Source organism: Anomaloglossus baeobatrachus, chromosome 3, assembly GCF_048569485.1.
Source record: "Anomaloglossus baeobatrachus isolate aAnoBae1 chromosome 3, aAnoBae1.hap1, whole genome shotgun sequence".
Taxonomy (NCBI): Eukaryota; Metazoa; Chordata; class Amphibia; order Anura; family Aromobatidae; genus Anomaloglossus; species Anomaloglossus baeobatrachus.
This window is the reverse complement of record NC_134355.1, coordinates 405,131,978-405,145,348: the sequence shown is the minus strand read 5'-3', so window position 1 is coordinate 405,145,348 and position 13,371 is coordinate 405,131,978. Positions and strand designations below refer to the sequence as shown.

The 13,371-nt window shown below is 45.6% G+C and overlaps 1 protein-coding gene across 1 annotated transcript in view; it reads right to left on the bottom strand.

Moving 5' to 3' along the window:
* Nucleotides 1-13,371, bottom strand: part of COL21A1 (collagen type XXI alpha 1 chain) — a 415,279-nt gene that overhangs the window by 104,489 nt on the left and 297,419 nt on the right. Inside the window, exon 16 of the mRNA XM_075340296.1 lies at nucleotides 218-271. Within this exon, the coding sequence (XP_075196411.1) occupies nucleotides 218-271 (54 nt within the window). The remainder of the gene's footprint in view (nucleotides 1-217; nucleotides 272-13,371) is intronic.

The following is a 13,371-nucleotide window of genomic DNA, read 5'->3' as shown; positions in this document are numbered from 1 at the left end:
TTTTATGTCTTTAAATATATATACAGTATATATTATGACTGTTGTAGTTTTGGTAGTGAAGGGAGAAAAACACTTTTTGTGTATTGGACTATTCCTGTGATTGTATGAAGTTTTGATCATATTTTATTGTTATGGTGTAGTATATAAATACCTCTGAATATAGGCAAAATGATTTCTCAAACTAGCGCCACATAAAATGATAGTTTGTGATATTTACTGGTAGTCCTCGTTGACCTTCCATTCCTGGTGGACCTGGTTTTCCATCTTCTCCCTATAGGAGACAAGAACTCTCATCTCATTACTTGTAATTATTATTGTTACTATTATTACTGAAAATTTGGATTAGCAAAACAACATGGAGTACCTGACTTAACCTGTCCTAGACTTTTTCAAACCATAATGCGGTGGTTGGGCATATTGCGGATCAGATAGACAGATTGTTGAGTTGGGCTGGGGAAAACCCAGATGTTAAATTACACGTTGGTACCAATGAAAAACTTAGAGGAAGGTAGAAGGTCCTTAAAAATGATTATAGAGAATTAGCAGACAAGCTAAATTCTAGGACCTTAAAGGTGGTGTTTTCAGAAATACTGCCGGTGCCACAAGCTAGCAAACGCAGACTGTAATATCAGGCACAGATGACAATGTGATGGGCATTATGAAAACCTGGCTGAGAGCCACAACTTGGTAACAAACTTAGGGGCTTACACCCCATTCAGAAAGGACAGGAAAGGCAGAAAAGGAGGAAGGGTGTGTATTTTTGTTAAATCTAACTTAACACCTGTGTTCAATGACGAAACTGGGAGAAGCAGTGACTCAGTATAGGTAAATTTACATGGGGAGGGGAATAATGGAAAGCTGCTAATTGGAGTTTTCTTTAAGCCTCCTGACATAGCTGAATACATAAAGGATGAAATGCTGTAACAAATGAAAATGGCAGCAATTCATACCAGGACCCTTATTATGGGGGATGTCAACGATCCAGATATTCAATGGGAGATGATTTGTTCTGGTTGTGCTAAAAGCTGTAAGTTCTTATCCACAGCTCAAGACAATTTCCTCTATCGGATGGTAGATGAACCGACGAGAGGAGATACTTTGCTAGATCTAGTCCTGTCAATTAGACCAGATACAATTTGAGATCTATAGGTCCTTGAGCACTTGGGCACCAGCGATCATAATATGGTAAGCTCCAAAGTAATATTCAATAGAACATTTCAAAGGGGAAATGCTAAAACCTGGAATTTTAAGACAGCTGATTTCAACACATTAAGGGAAGAGCTTAACAGTGTAGACTGGGACCATGTCATACCTGGTGATACCGAACATAAATGGGGCAAATTTAAAGAATATTACTAGAATCCTGTAGAAAACTGAAATCCTCAGGTAATAAAATGTCCAGGAATAAGGAATAAATAAAAACTACTATGGATAAATAAGACTGTACAAAGTATAATACAACAAAAAGAAGGGCATTCAACATATTGAAGGTTGAGAATAAAGAAATAGCATTTCAGAAGTATAAAGATATCAATAGGAAATGTAAAAAAATAAATCAAGATAACAAAGTTAGCTACTGAAACACAAATTGTCAGCAACATCATAATAATACCCCCCAAAGTTTTATAAATACATCAATGCCATAAAAAATAAAAAAAGATGGGATGGTATTGGTCCCTTAAAAACTGATAATAACAAGATAATTATAATGTACAAAGAAAAGGCTGCCTGTGACATTAGACAGGCATTGACAAATCCCCCAGGCCATATGGCATTTATCCAAGGATATTAAGGGAATTGCACTCAGTAATTGAAAAACCGCTGTATCTCATCTTCTTAGGCGGGCTTTGCACACTACAAATCTTTTTTGATATGATTAATGAGTGCAAAAGCGTCGTTATCGTATCATCGGTGTAGGGTCCGACATTTCCATAATGCCGGTGTAGCGACAGGTACGATGTAGTTCCTCGTTCCTGTGGCAGCACACATCGCTGTGTGTAAAGCCGCTGGAGCGAGGAACATCTCCTTACCTGCGTCCCGGCTGCAATGTGGAAGGACGTAGGTGGGCGGGATGTTTACGTCCCGCTCATCTCCGCCCCTGCGCTCCTATTGGCCGCCTGCCGTGTGACGTTACTGTGACGCCGCACGACCCTCCCCCTTAGTAAGGAGGTGGGTCGCCGGCCAGAGCGACGTCGCAGGGCAGGTATGTGCATGTGAAGCTGGCGTAGCGATAATGTTCGCTACGCCAGCAATCACAAGATATCGCTACTGCGACGGGGGGCGGGGACTATCGCGCTCGACATCGCAGCATTGGCTTGCGATGTCGCAGCATGCAAAGTACCCCTTAGACTCTCTTGTAACAGGGTTGGTGCCTCAGGATTGGAGAATGGCTGACGCGATACTGAAATTTAAGAATGGTAGGAGGATGGATTCAGGCAACTACCATCCAGTAAGTCTGACATCAGTGGCATTTAAGTTTTTGAGGGAACTATTAGAGATGACCTGCATAAATATGTTGCAGAGAATAATATAGTAATGGACAATCATCATGGATTCATGAAAGATAAGTCATGTCTAACCAACATGTTGGGTTTCTATGAGGAGGTAAGTGCAAATCTACATATAGGTAAAGAGGCATTTGATACTGTACCACATAACAGCATAATACTAAAGCTCCAGAAACAGGGTCTAGGGGAAACTATATGTTTCCTGTCTTTTAACCAATTCCTCACCCATTTGCAAAGAGTCGTAATAAATGGTACATTCTCTAAATGAGCTATAGTCAGCAGTGGGGTACCGCAGTGATCTGTGCTAGGCCCATTTTTTTGTCTCTTTATTAATAGGAAGCTGTCACCAGGTTTTTGCTACCCCATCTGAGAGCAGTATATTGTAGAGACAAGGAGCCTGATTCCAATGATGTGTCACTTACTGGGCTGTTTGCTGTCAGTTTATTAAAATCAATGTTTTCTCTCCTGCAGATCTAAGAGTTATACAGAGCTCATTAATATGCTGGACAACCTGGCAGCATGCTAAGTAGTCCTTTATTGATAATCTACTGTTGATTAAAAAGTAATTTTATCAAAACTACACTAAGCAGCCCAGTAAGTGACACACCACTGGAACCAGGATCGCTGCCACTATATTATGCTGCTCTCAGATTAGGTGGTAAAAACCTGTTGACAGATTTCCTTTAATGACCCTGTGGATGAGATTAAGAGTAAAGTATCAGTCTTTGCTGATGACACTAAACTATGTAAAAACTCAGCTTGGTAGTACAATCTTACAAAATGATCTGGATAAGATGTCTGAGTAAGCAAACACTTAGCAAATGAGATTTAATGTTGATAAATGTAGAATAATGCGCTAGGATGGAGTAATCTTATAGCTATGTATACATTAATTGGATGTAAACTCTGGACTACAGAACAGGAGAAAGACTTACGCATTCTGGTTACAAATAAGCTGAGCAGCAGCACTCAATGTCAAGCAGCAGCTGCTAAAGCAAACAAGATTTTAGAGTGGTTAAAAGTTTGAAAAGAGAGATTAAACCTGTGATCCTAATGTATTGTTAACGCTCTATAGATCACTGGTAAGGCTATATGTAAAATATGGCATCCAGTTTCAGGTTCTACATTTTAAAAAGGATATTCAAAAGTTAGAGTCAGTTCAAAAGCAAGGTTAGAAAAGGTGGGCTTGTTTAGGTTGTAAAAAAGACGTCTTAGAAAAATACAGATGAGCGAATCCAAACTGTAACATGTGGGGTCTATACCAAACACGTTTTGTTTGCCACAGAAACCCAAACACAGACTTTTTACTGTCCATCAGGGCCTGTTCTGGTTTGTCACCTGAATAATGCTTGTTGAAAGGTTGCAGAGCAGCCAATCAGCAAGCTTTTCCAGTGTGGGCACTTTTGGCCCCATCACAAGCATGTGAAGTATTGGCATGGCTATGATTTGCTAGGGAAATCACTGCAGAAAAATAAAATAAAATAAAAAATGACATGGGCTACAAATGCAAGTTAAAAGGTAGTAAGAGCAGTATAGTTATACATACCATGTTTCCCAGAGGAGCACACTGCAGTCCTTTCAGATAGGATCTTGGAGATGGAATTTAATGGGGTATTCCCAAGGAGGGATTGCAATGCATGCAGTAAGAGAAGTATAGAAGGGACTGTGACCATATTTTGATACAATTTTATAAAGATTCTCACTCCTACCCTGGTGAAGCGTATGCATTCAGTGCAAGGGCTTCCAAAAATTAGAAGGAGGTACTCCAATACACACTGAAAGATACAAAGAGGAGGGCCTCAAAAAATACTTTTCCCATTATTAAGGAGTGCAATTCCTAGACTGGTAAAGCCGATGCACTAAGTGCAAGGGCTTAAAAACATTTACCACTGGGAGGTATACAGTTAGGTCCAGAAATATTTAGACAGTGACACAATTTTCGCGAGTTGGGCTCTGCATGCCACCACATTGGATTTGAAATGAAACCTCTACAACAGAATTCAAGTGCAGATTGTAACGTTTAATTTGAAGGTTTGAACAAAAATATCTGATAGAAATTGTAGGAATTGTACACATTTCTTTACAAACACTCCACCTTTTAGGAGGTCAAAAGTAATTGGACAAATAAACCAAACCCGAAAAAAATATTTGAATTTTCAATATTTTGTTGCGAATCCTTTGGAGGCAATCACTGCCTTAAGTCTGGAACCCATGGACATCACCAAACGCTGGGTTTCCTCCTTCTTAATGCTTTGCCAGGCCTTTACAGCTGCAGCCTTCAGGTCTTGCTTGTTTGTGGGTCTTTCCGTCTTAAGTCTGGATTTGAGCAAGTGAAATGCATGCTCAATTGGGTTAAGATCTGGTGATTGACTTGGCCATTGCAGAATGTTCCACTTTTTTGCACTCATGAACTCCTGGGTAGCTTTGGCTGTATGCTTGGGGTCATTGTCCATCTGTACTATGAAGCGCCGTCCGAGCAATTTGCGGCATTTGGCTGAATCTGGGCTGAAAGTATATCCCGGTACACTTCAGAATTCATCCGGCTACTCTTGTCTGCTGTTATGTCATCAATAAACACAAGTGATCCAGTGCCATTGAAAGCCATGCATGCCCATGCCATCACGTTGCCTCCACCATGTTTTACAGAGGATGTGGTGTGCCTTGGATCATGTGCCGTTCCCTTTCTTCTCCAAACTTTTTTCTTCCCATCATTCTGGTACAGGTTGATCTTTGTCTCATCTGTCCATAGAATACTTTTCCAGATCTGAGCTGGCTTCATGAGGTGTTTTTCAGCAAATTTAACTCTGGCCTGTCTATTTTTGGAATTGATGAATGGTTTGCATCTAGATGTGAACCCTTTGTATTTACTTTCATGGAGTCTTCTCTTTACAGTTGACTTAGAGACAGATACACCTACTTCACTGAGAGTGTTCTGGACTTCAGTTGATGTTGTGAACGGGTTCTTCTTCACCAAAGAAAGTATGCGGCGATCATCCACCACTGTTGTCATCCGTGGACGCCCAGGCCTTTTTGAGTTCCCAAGCTCACCAGTCAATTCCTTTTTTCTCAGAATGTACCCGACTGTTGATTTTGCTACTCCAAGCATGTCTGCTATCTCTCGGATGGATTTTTTCTTTTTTTTCAGCCTCAGGATGTTCTGCTTCACCTCAATTGAGAGTTCCTTAGACAGCATGTTGTCTGGTCACAGCAACAGCTTCCAAATGCAAAACCACACACCTGTAATCAACCCCAGACCTTTTAACTACTTCATTGATTACAGGTTAACGAGGGAGACGCCTTCAGAGTTAATTGCAGCCCTTAGAGTCCCTTGTCCAATTACTTTTGGTCCCTTGAAAAAGAGGAGGCTATGCATTACAGAGCTATGATTCCTAAACCCTTTCTCCGATTTGGATGTGAAAACTCTCATATTGCAGCTGGGAGTGTGCACTTTCAGCCCATATTATATATATAATTGTATTTCTGAACATGTTTTTATAAACAGCTAAAATAACAAAACTTGTGTCACTGTCCAAATATTTCTGGACCTAACTGTATGTCCATATTTATAAATATTTATATACAGTATATAAGGGATTCAGCTCTGGTAGGCAATGGCAGAGATGCAGTAAAGAGGCACAGACTATTTTTTCCCATAAAGAGTCAGTGTTTTATTCACACTGAACAAAAAACAGGAGTGTGCAGTCTTACTTCAGACCAGGGATACAAAGGAAAAGTCCAGCTTGGCTTATGGCACAGCAAAGATCCAGGACATACCAGTCCATTCAGATATAGGGTTTTTTCCCTCCATAATAGACAGACTGCTTCAGTTTTCCAGCCCAACCACTCTCACATTGAGAAGTTCTGGCTGCCTATTTATGCTGTGTTAATCATGCATCTGTGCACATTGGTTGTTGCCTCAAAAATCTGAAGTGGCAGAGAAGGTCCAGGCCAAGGTTTGACCCTTTTCGCTGCTGCTTACCAGTGCAAAGGCACATGCAGTTCATGTGTAGCTTGGATACCCAGGAGTTGTATGGCACAGAGGAATCACAGAGGACACTTGTATGGTCGGTTAGGTACTCCTTCAACAACTTCATAAACAACTTCCCTTGTCAGAAACCTCTGCCTCTGTTGGACCTGGTGTTTGTTTACCTTCTATCATCTTGGCCACCAGTATTGTCAGATGGAAATTTTTTAACCAATTCTTCAACTATGGTCACCTGGTATTGCAGCATTTTAGTATCAGCATGGAGAGATGGAAAGTTCTCCTTGTAGTGTGAGTAGAAAAAGTTGAACAATTAGTAATCCGTGATGGCCAAAATGCAGATAACGTGAGAGTCACTGGAAAGGCAACGGGACATAAAGTCTGCCATATGTGACAGACTGCTAAAAGGCAAGATTTCCCTGTCCTCACCAGGAAAATGATTTTCCATCTCCTCCTCTCTCTCCTTCTGCTCCTCCTATTTAGGCCATCCATGCTGAAAAGATGGGAAGCTAATGTTGGTAGGTGCACTCTGTAGCACAGGCAGCCATCTCCTGTTCTTCCTTCTCCTCATTATTTCCCAAGCCATGCTGAGAAGATGAGATGAGGCTAGGCTGGGTTTTATTTTCCAGTGTACTTTCCTATTCCATCTCCACCAGGTCAGCATACAAAGCTTCCTCTTTAATTGGGATCAGCGAGAGTTTCAGTAGACAAAGCAGCAGGATGGTAACTCTGATTATGGCATCATCAAAGCTCACCATCTTAGTTGATTCCTCAAAGTTTTTGAGAACTGCAAAAACGGCAGACATCCATTGCCATTCATTGGTTCTGATGTACAGAGGTTGACTGAAATACCAATGGGCATGTTGTAGCTGGTATTCAACAACTGCCCTCTGCTACTCAATAAGCCTTGCCAACATATATAATGTTGAGTTCCAGCACATGGGCAGGTCAGAAACCAGTCGGTAAGATGGCACTTGCAAGCACTACTACAGCACTGCCAGACTAGCGCCAGCTGTAGCTGACTTGCGGAAATGGATGCACATGCAACGTACCTTGACAAGTAGCTCAAGTAAATCTGGGTAAGTTTCAAGAAAGCCCTGAACTACTAAGTTGAGCATGTGGGCCAGACATGGTACATGTGGCAGTTTTCCAAGCTTCAGAGGTTACGACTGTTATCCCACATGACCATGCATAGTTAAGTGTTCAGCGGTGAAAGGCACAGATCTGTCCAGTCTGTTACACCTTTCAACAACTTTTGGGCGGTATGCTGTTTGTCAACAAAAGATATGGGTTTCAGCAGAGTCTGTTGCACTTCACCGAAGAGTGCAGCAGTCCTTCCAACATCACTGATATAAGTGCCAATTAGGAGATGGAGAATGAGGATGAAGAGGTGCTTGTGTAAGGTGGAAATGGCACACTGGGAGAAGTAGTGGCAGTTGGAGACATCAGGCTGCAGAAAACCTCAGTGTCCACAAGCCTGTACGACAACATTTCCAGGTCAAGCAGTCTAGAATTGTGGCTGTTTAGTTTTTGGGCTGGTGGGTGGCTAGATAAGTCCACTTTTGTTCCAAGTCCTGGGATAGAGACAGCTGAACACTGCACTGGGAGAAAAGAGAGGATGATGGTGGTTGTGAATGTGCAATGATAAGTGTAGGGTGGGAGGCATTTGCACTTGCGTGCTGGATAGGGGATTGGCAAACACATAGCACAGGGGAAGAATCAATAGTATCACCTGAAGACACTGAATGACGTGCCAGAGCATGCTGGTGGTGTTCAGGCCGGTAATGGTCAGGCTCCTGCTGATTTTGGTAGAGCACAGAATGCAAATTATCTTTTTCTTGTCATCTGCACTTTCTTTAAAAAAGCGCCAGATTGGGGAAAACCTAACCTTGGCCTGGGATCTGGCCATGTACAGTTAGGTCCAGAAATATTTAGACAGTGACACAATTTTCGCGAGTTGGGCTCTGCATGCCACCACATTGGATTTGAAATGAAACCTCTACAACAGAATTCAAGTGCAGATTGTAACGTTTAATTTGAAGGTTTGAACAAAAATATCTGATAGAAATTGTAGGAATTGTACACATTTCTTTACAAACACTCCACATTTTAGGAGGTCAAAAGTAATTGGACAAATAAACCAAACCCGAAAAAAATATTTGAATTTTCAATATTTTGTTGCGAATCCTTTGGAGGCAATCACTGCCTTAAGTCTGGAACCCATGGACATCACCAAACGCTGGGTTTCCTCCTTCTTAATGCTTTGCCAGGCCTTTACAGCTGCAGCCTTCAGGTCTTGCTTGTTTGTGGGTCTTTCCGTCTTAAGTCTGGATTTGAGCAAGTGAAATGCATGCTCAATTGGGTTAAGATCTGGTGATTGACTTGGCCATTGCAGAATGTTCCACTTTTTTGCACTCATGAACTCCTGGGTAGCTTTGGCTGTATGCTTGGGGTCATTGTCCATCTGTACTATGAAGCGCCGTCCGAGCAATTTGCGGCATTTGGCTGAATCTGGGCTGAAAGTATATCCCGGTACACTTCAGAATTCATCCGGCTACTCTTGTCTGCTGTTATGTCATCAATAAACACAAGTGATCCAGTGCCATTGAAAGCCATGCATGCCCATGCCATCACGTTGCCTCCACCATGTTTTACAGAGGATGTGGTGTGCCTTGGATCATGTGCCGTTCCCTTTCTTCTCCAAACTTTTTTCTTCCCATCATTCTGGTACAGGTTGATCTTTGTCTCATCTGTCCATAGAATACTTTTCCAGATCTGAGCTGGCTTCATGAGGTGTTTTTCAGCAAATTTAACTCTGGCCTGTCTATTTTTGGAATTGATGAATGGTTTGCATCTAGATGTGAACCCTTTGTATTTACTTTCATGGAGTCTTCTCTTTACAGTTGACTTAGAGACAGATACACCTACTTCACTGAGAGTGTTCTGGACTTCAGTTGATGTTGTGAACGGGTTCTTCTTCACCAAAGAAAGTATGCGGCGATCATCCACCACTGTTGTCATCCGTGGACGCCCAGGCCTTTTTGAGTTCCCAAGCTCACCAGTCAATTCCTTTTTTCTCAGAATGTACCCGACTGTTGATTTTGCTACTCCAAGCATGTCTGCTATCTCTCGGATGGATTTTTTCTTTTTTTTCAGCCTCAGGATGTTCTGCTTCACCTCAATTGAGAGTTCCTTAGACAGCATGTTGTCTGGTCACAGCAACAGCTTCCAAATGCAAAACCACACACCTGTAATCAACCCCAGACCTTTTAACTACTTCATTGATTACAGGTTAACGAGGGAGACGCCTTCAGAGTTAATTGCAGCCCTTAGAGTCCCTTGTCCAATTACTTTTGGTCCCTTGAAAAAGAGGAGGCTATGCATTACAGAGCTATGATTCCTAAACCCTTTCTCCGATTTGGATGTGAAAACTCTCATATTGCAGCTGGGAGTGTGCACTTTCAGCCCATATTATATATATAATTGTATTTCTGAACATGTTTTTATAAACAGCTAAAATAACAAAACTTGTGTCACTGTCCAAATATTTCTGGACCTAACTGTATGGGTGCTCTGGGGACAGTTGTCAACCTCCTCCCTCTGGCCATCCCACTGCCTCTTTCTGCCTGCACAATACTTTGGATCTTCCCCCTTTGCTGCTGTGCTAGCTCTGCATGCCACCTTGCCAGGTTGGGTCAGTGACTTCATCATTCACCACCTTGTATTCCACTTCCTCACTCTGGTACTCCTCCTGACTTGTTGACTTAACAATATGAATTCTTGGCAACTGTGACTCATGTTCATCCCCCTCTTGAGACAGCTAATGCCATTCCCCACCATCATCTTCTTCTTCATCGGTTATTCAAATACTTGGACATTAAAGCACATGATCTCCTCATGTCCCTCTTGAAATGTGCACAGTGAGAGGCCCAAAGTCGTAAATGGAAAGGTAAAGAGCTCCTTGTAGTGTCCCAGTGTGGGATCATTTGTCTCATGGGACTCGCCATAGTGGGAGGAATGAGGATCAGGGTGAATATTATGTGGTCCACACTCTTGGCTAGTGAGACTGGACCATGTGGAAGATAAGGTGGTGCTGGCACACAGACTGGATGCGTTACCTGCATCCAACCCACCACCTACTCCCACTGTTCTGGCTTCAACAATCGTCTCCCTCGCCCCCTGAAAACTGTGACAGGAAACTAGGTCTAGATGATGACTGTGTTTGATGTGCTCCAACAGCAGGCCCAGTTTGCTCTTTTCCAAGGCCATGACCTCCGGGTGTACCACAATCAGTGGGACGTCATCTTCTCCATCCCTTACTGCGGCTAAGAGTGGTATTGTTATGTGGCGCCCTGGACAAGCCAGGGGCCACAGGTAACAACACACACACCCCCACCCCCAGCAGTTCACAACAGACATCCCCAGTGAGACCTGATTCCTTCCCTTGGGTTCAGACAGACACACTAGGTGGGCGGAGTCAAGCAGATAGGCACGCCCACCGAAGGGTCTGGCTGTCCTGAGGCAGGAAACTAGAGAAGACAAGTCCAGGCAGAGGAAGAGAGAGGAGGTCTGCAGAGAGGCAGACGCAGACTGGGGCCTAGGTTGGAGCCTAGGGCCCTCGTGCAGCAGTCAGGCAGACGGTAGTGGCCGGTACCGGTACCGAATCGGGGAGCCAGCTGGAAACCGGAGCACAGGAGGAGTGTACGGAAGGTGCAGGAAAGGACTTACATTACCAACCTGGGGTCAGGGGAAAACACCGCAGCCGTCTGTGGGACCCGTCCATCCAGCCGTTTGTTTCATCAGAAACTCCGTGTGTGTTACTGGCTGAGTGAGTACTACCGTGCCGTGTGGCGCAGCGCTTCCCCCGCGACCCTGCACCTCGCCAGGCCCCGTAACCCGCCTGCCATCCATCCCTACCCCCTCACCGGGCCCCAGGACAACCAACCCCCTACCCACGGAGGGGAGAACTAACATTCAGGATGCTCCCTGTCATCGCTCCCGGGATCCCCATCCAGAGCAGCGGTGGTGTCACCAATCTCACCACAACCGTGGGTGGCGTCATGGACAATATCAAATCCCCACAATCAATTCCCCACCCTTTTCACTCACAGGCGAGGAACGCCGCTCGAGTCCCCGGGATCCGGCCCACCGCTCGAGCCACCACCGAGCAGCAGCCGCAGCAACAGCGGCCGGACCCGAGCAGTGGGAGAGCGCAGCGACCCCTCCTCCGCCCGTGACAACTTGGCGTCACGATCAGGATCTTACCGCTCTGCCATCTGGTAGAGGTGCGCCTTGTGACCGCCGGAGGTGTCCGGCCGAAAATTTGAAGAAGCCGCCATTTTGGGCGTGAAAAGTTCCCGCTCGAGTGTCTCCTCGAGCAGTGGAGGCGCGAAGTCCTAAACCCCGCCCCTGTAGAGGAGGTGCCAGAGAGGCACTAAGGGGGGGCGGATGGCAAGCGGCCGCATGTGAACCGCGGCTGTGGAAGCAGGGACGCCAGGACTCTGCAAGTATTTGGTTCCTGGAACACTGCTGTGCGAGATGTCCCGTCCGTCCAGCACCGCTAATGACGATGGCCCCGGCAGTCCACCCGACCGCAACGGCAGCAAAGCACCCATCCCGTTAAGGAATCTGGGCCCGTTCCTGGACTGGGGTCAAAGGGTGCTGCCCACTTCTTAGGGGCAGCATCAGGGCCAGGTTATTTGGGTGGGTGACTGAAGGACCTGTTCCGTTGCCGTTATTAAAAGTGTTTTATTGCTGTTGCAACGGTTGAAGTGTTATGCCTCCTGTATGGGAAGATTTGAAATGTATACTGTTTGGTGTTTGTTTTTATATCTTTTCAGTTTAAAAGAGAAAAATAAAACCGGTGATGGACGGGCAGCCCGCGGATGGTCTGCATTTTACTAAGGGGGAATGTGGCGCCCTGGACAAGCCAGGGGCCACAGGTAACAACACACACACACTCACACCCACCCCAAGCAGTTCACAACAGACATCCCCAGTGAGACCTGATTCCTTCCCTTGGGTTCAGACAGACACACTAGGTGGGCGGAGTCAAGCAGATAGGCACGCCCACCGAAGGGTCTGGCTGTCCTGAGGCAGGAAACTAGAGCAGACAAGTCCAGGCAGAGGAAGAGAGAGGAGGTCTGCAGAGAGGCAGACGCAGACTGGGGCCTAGGTTGGAGCCTAGGGCCCTCGTGCAGCAGTCAGGCAGATGGTAGTGGCCGTCTGCGAGAGCCTGGAAGACAGTCTGGTGGAACCGTAGGTAGCTGGGGCTGGGCGGTGGCCCACCGGTACCGAACCGGGGAGCCAGCTGGAAACCGGAGCGCAGGAGGAGTGTATGGAAGGTGCAGGAAAGGAATTACATTACCAACCTGGGGTCAGGGGAAAACACCGCAGCCGTCTGTGGGACCCGTCCATCCAGCCGTTTGTTTCATCAGAGACTCCGTGTGTGTTACTGGCTGAGTGAGTACCACTGTGCCATGCGGCACAGCGCTGCCCCCGCGACCCTGCACCTCGCCAGGCCCCATAACCCGCCTGCCATCCATCCCTAACCCCCTCACCGGGCCCCAGGACAACCAACCCCCTACCCATGGAGGGGAGAACTAACATCCAGGCTGCTCCCTGTCATCGCTCCCGGGATCCCCGTCCAGAGCAGCGGTGGTGTCACCAATCTCACCACAACCGTGGGTGGCGTCACGGACAATATCAAATCCCCACAATCAATTCCCCCCTTTTCACTCACGGGCGAGGAACGCCGCTCGAGTCCCCGGGATCCGGCCCACCGCTCGAGTCACCACCGAGCAGCAGCCGCAGCAGCCGGACCCGAGCAGTGGGAGAGCGCAGCGTCCCCTCCTCCGCCCGCGACAGTTAGACAATATTGTA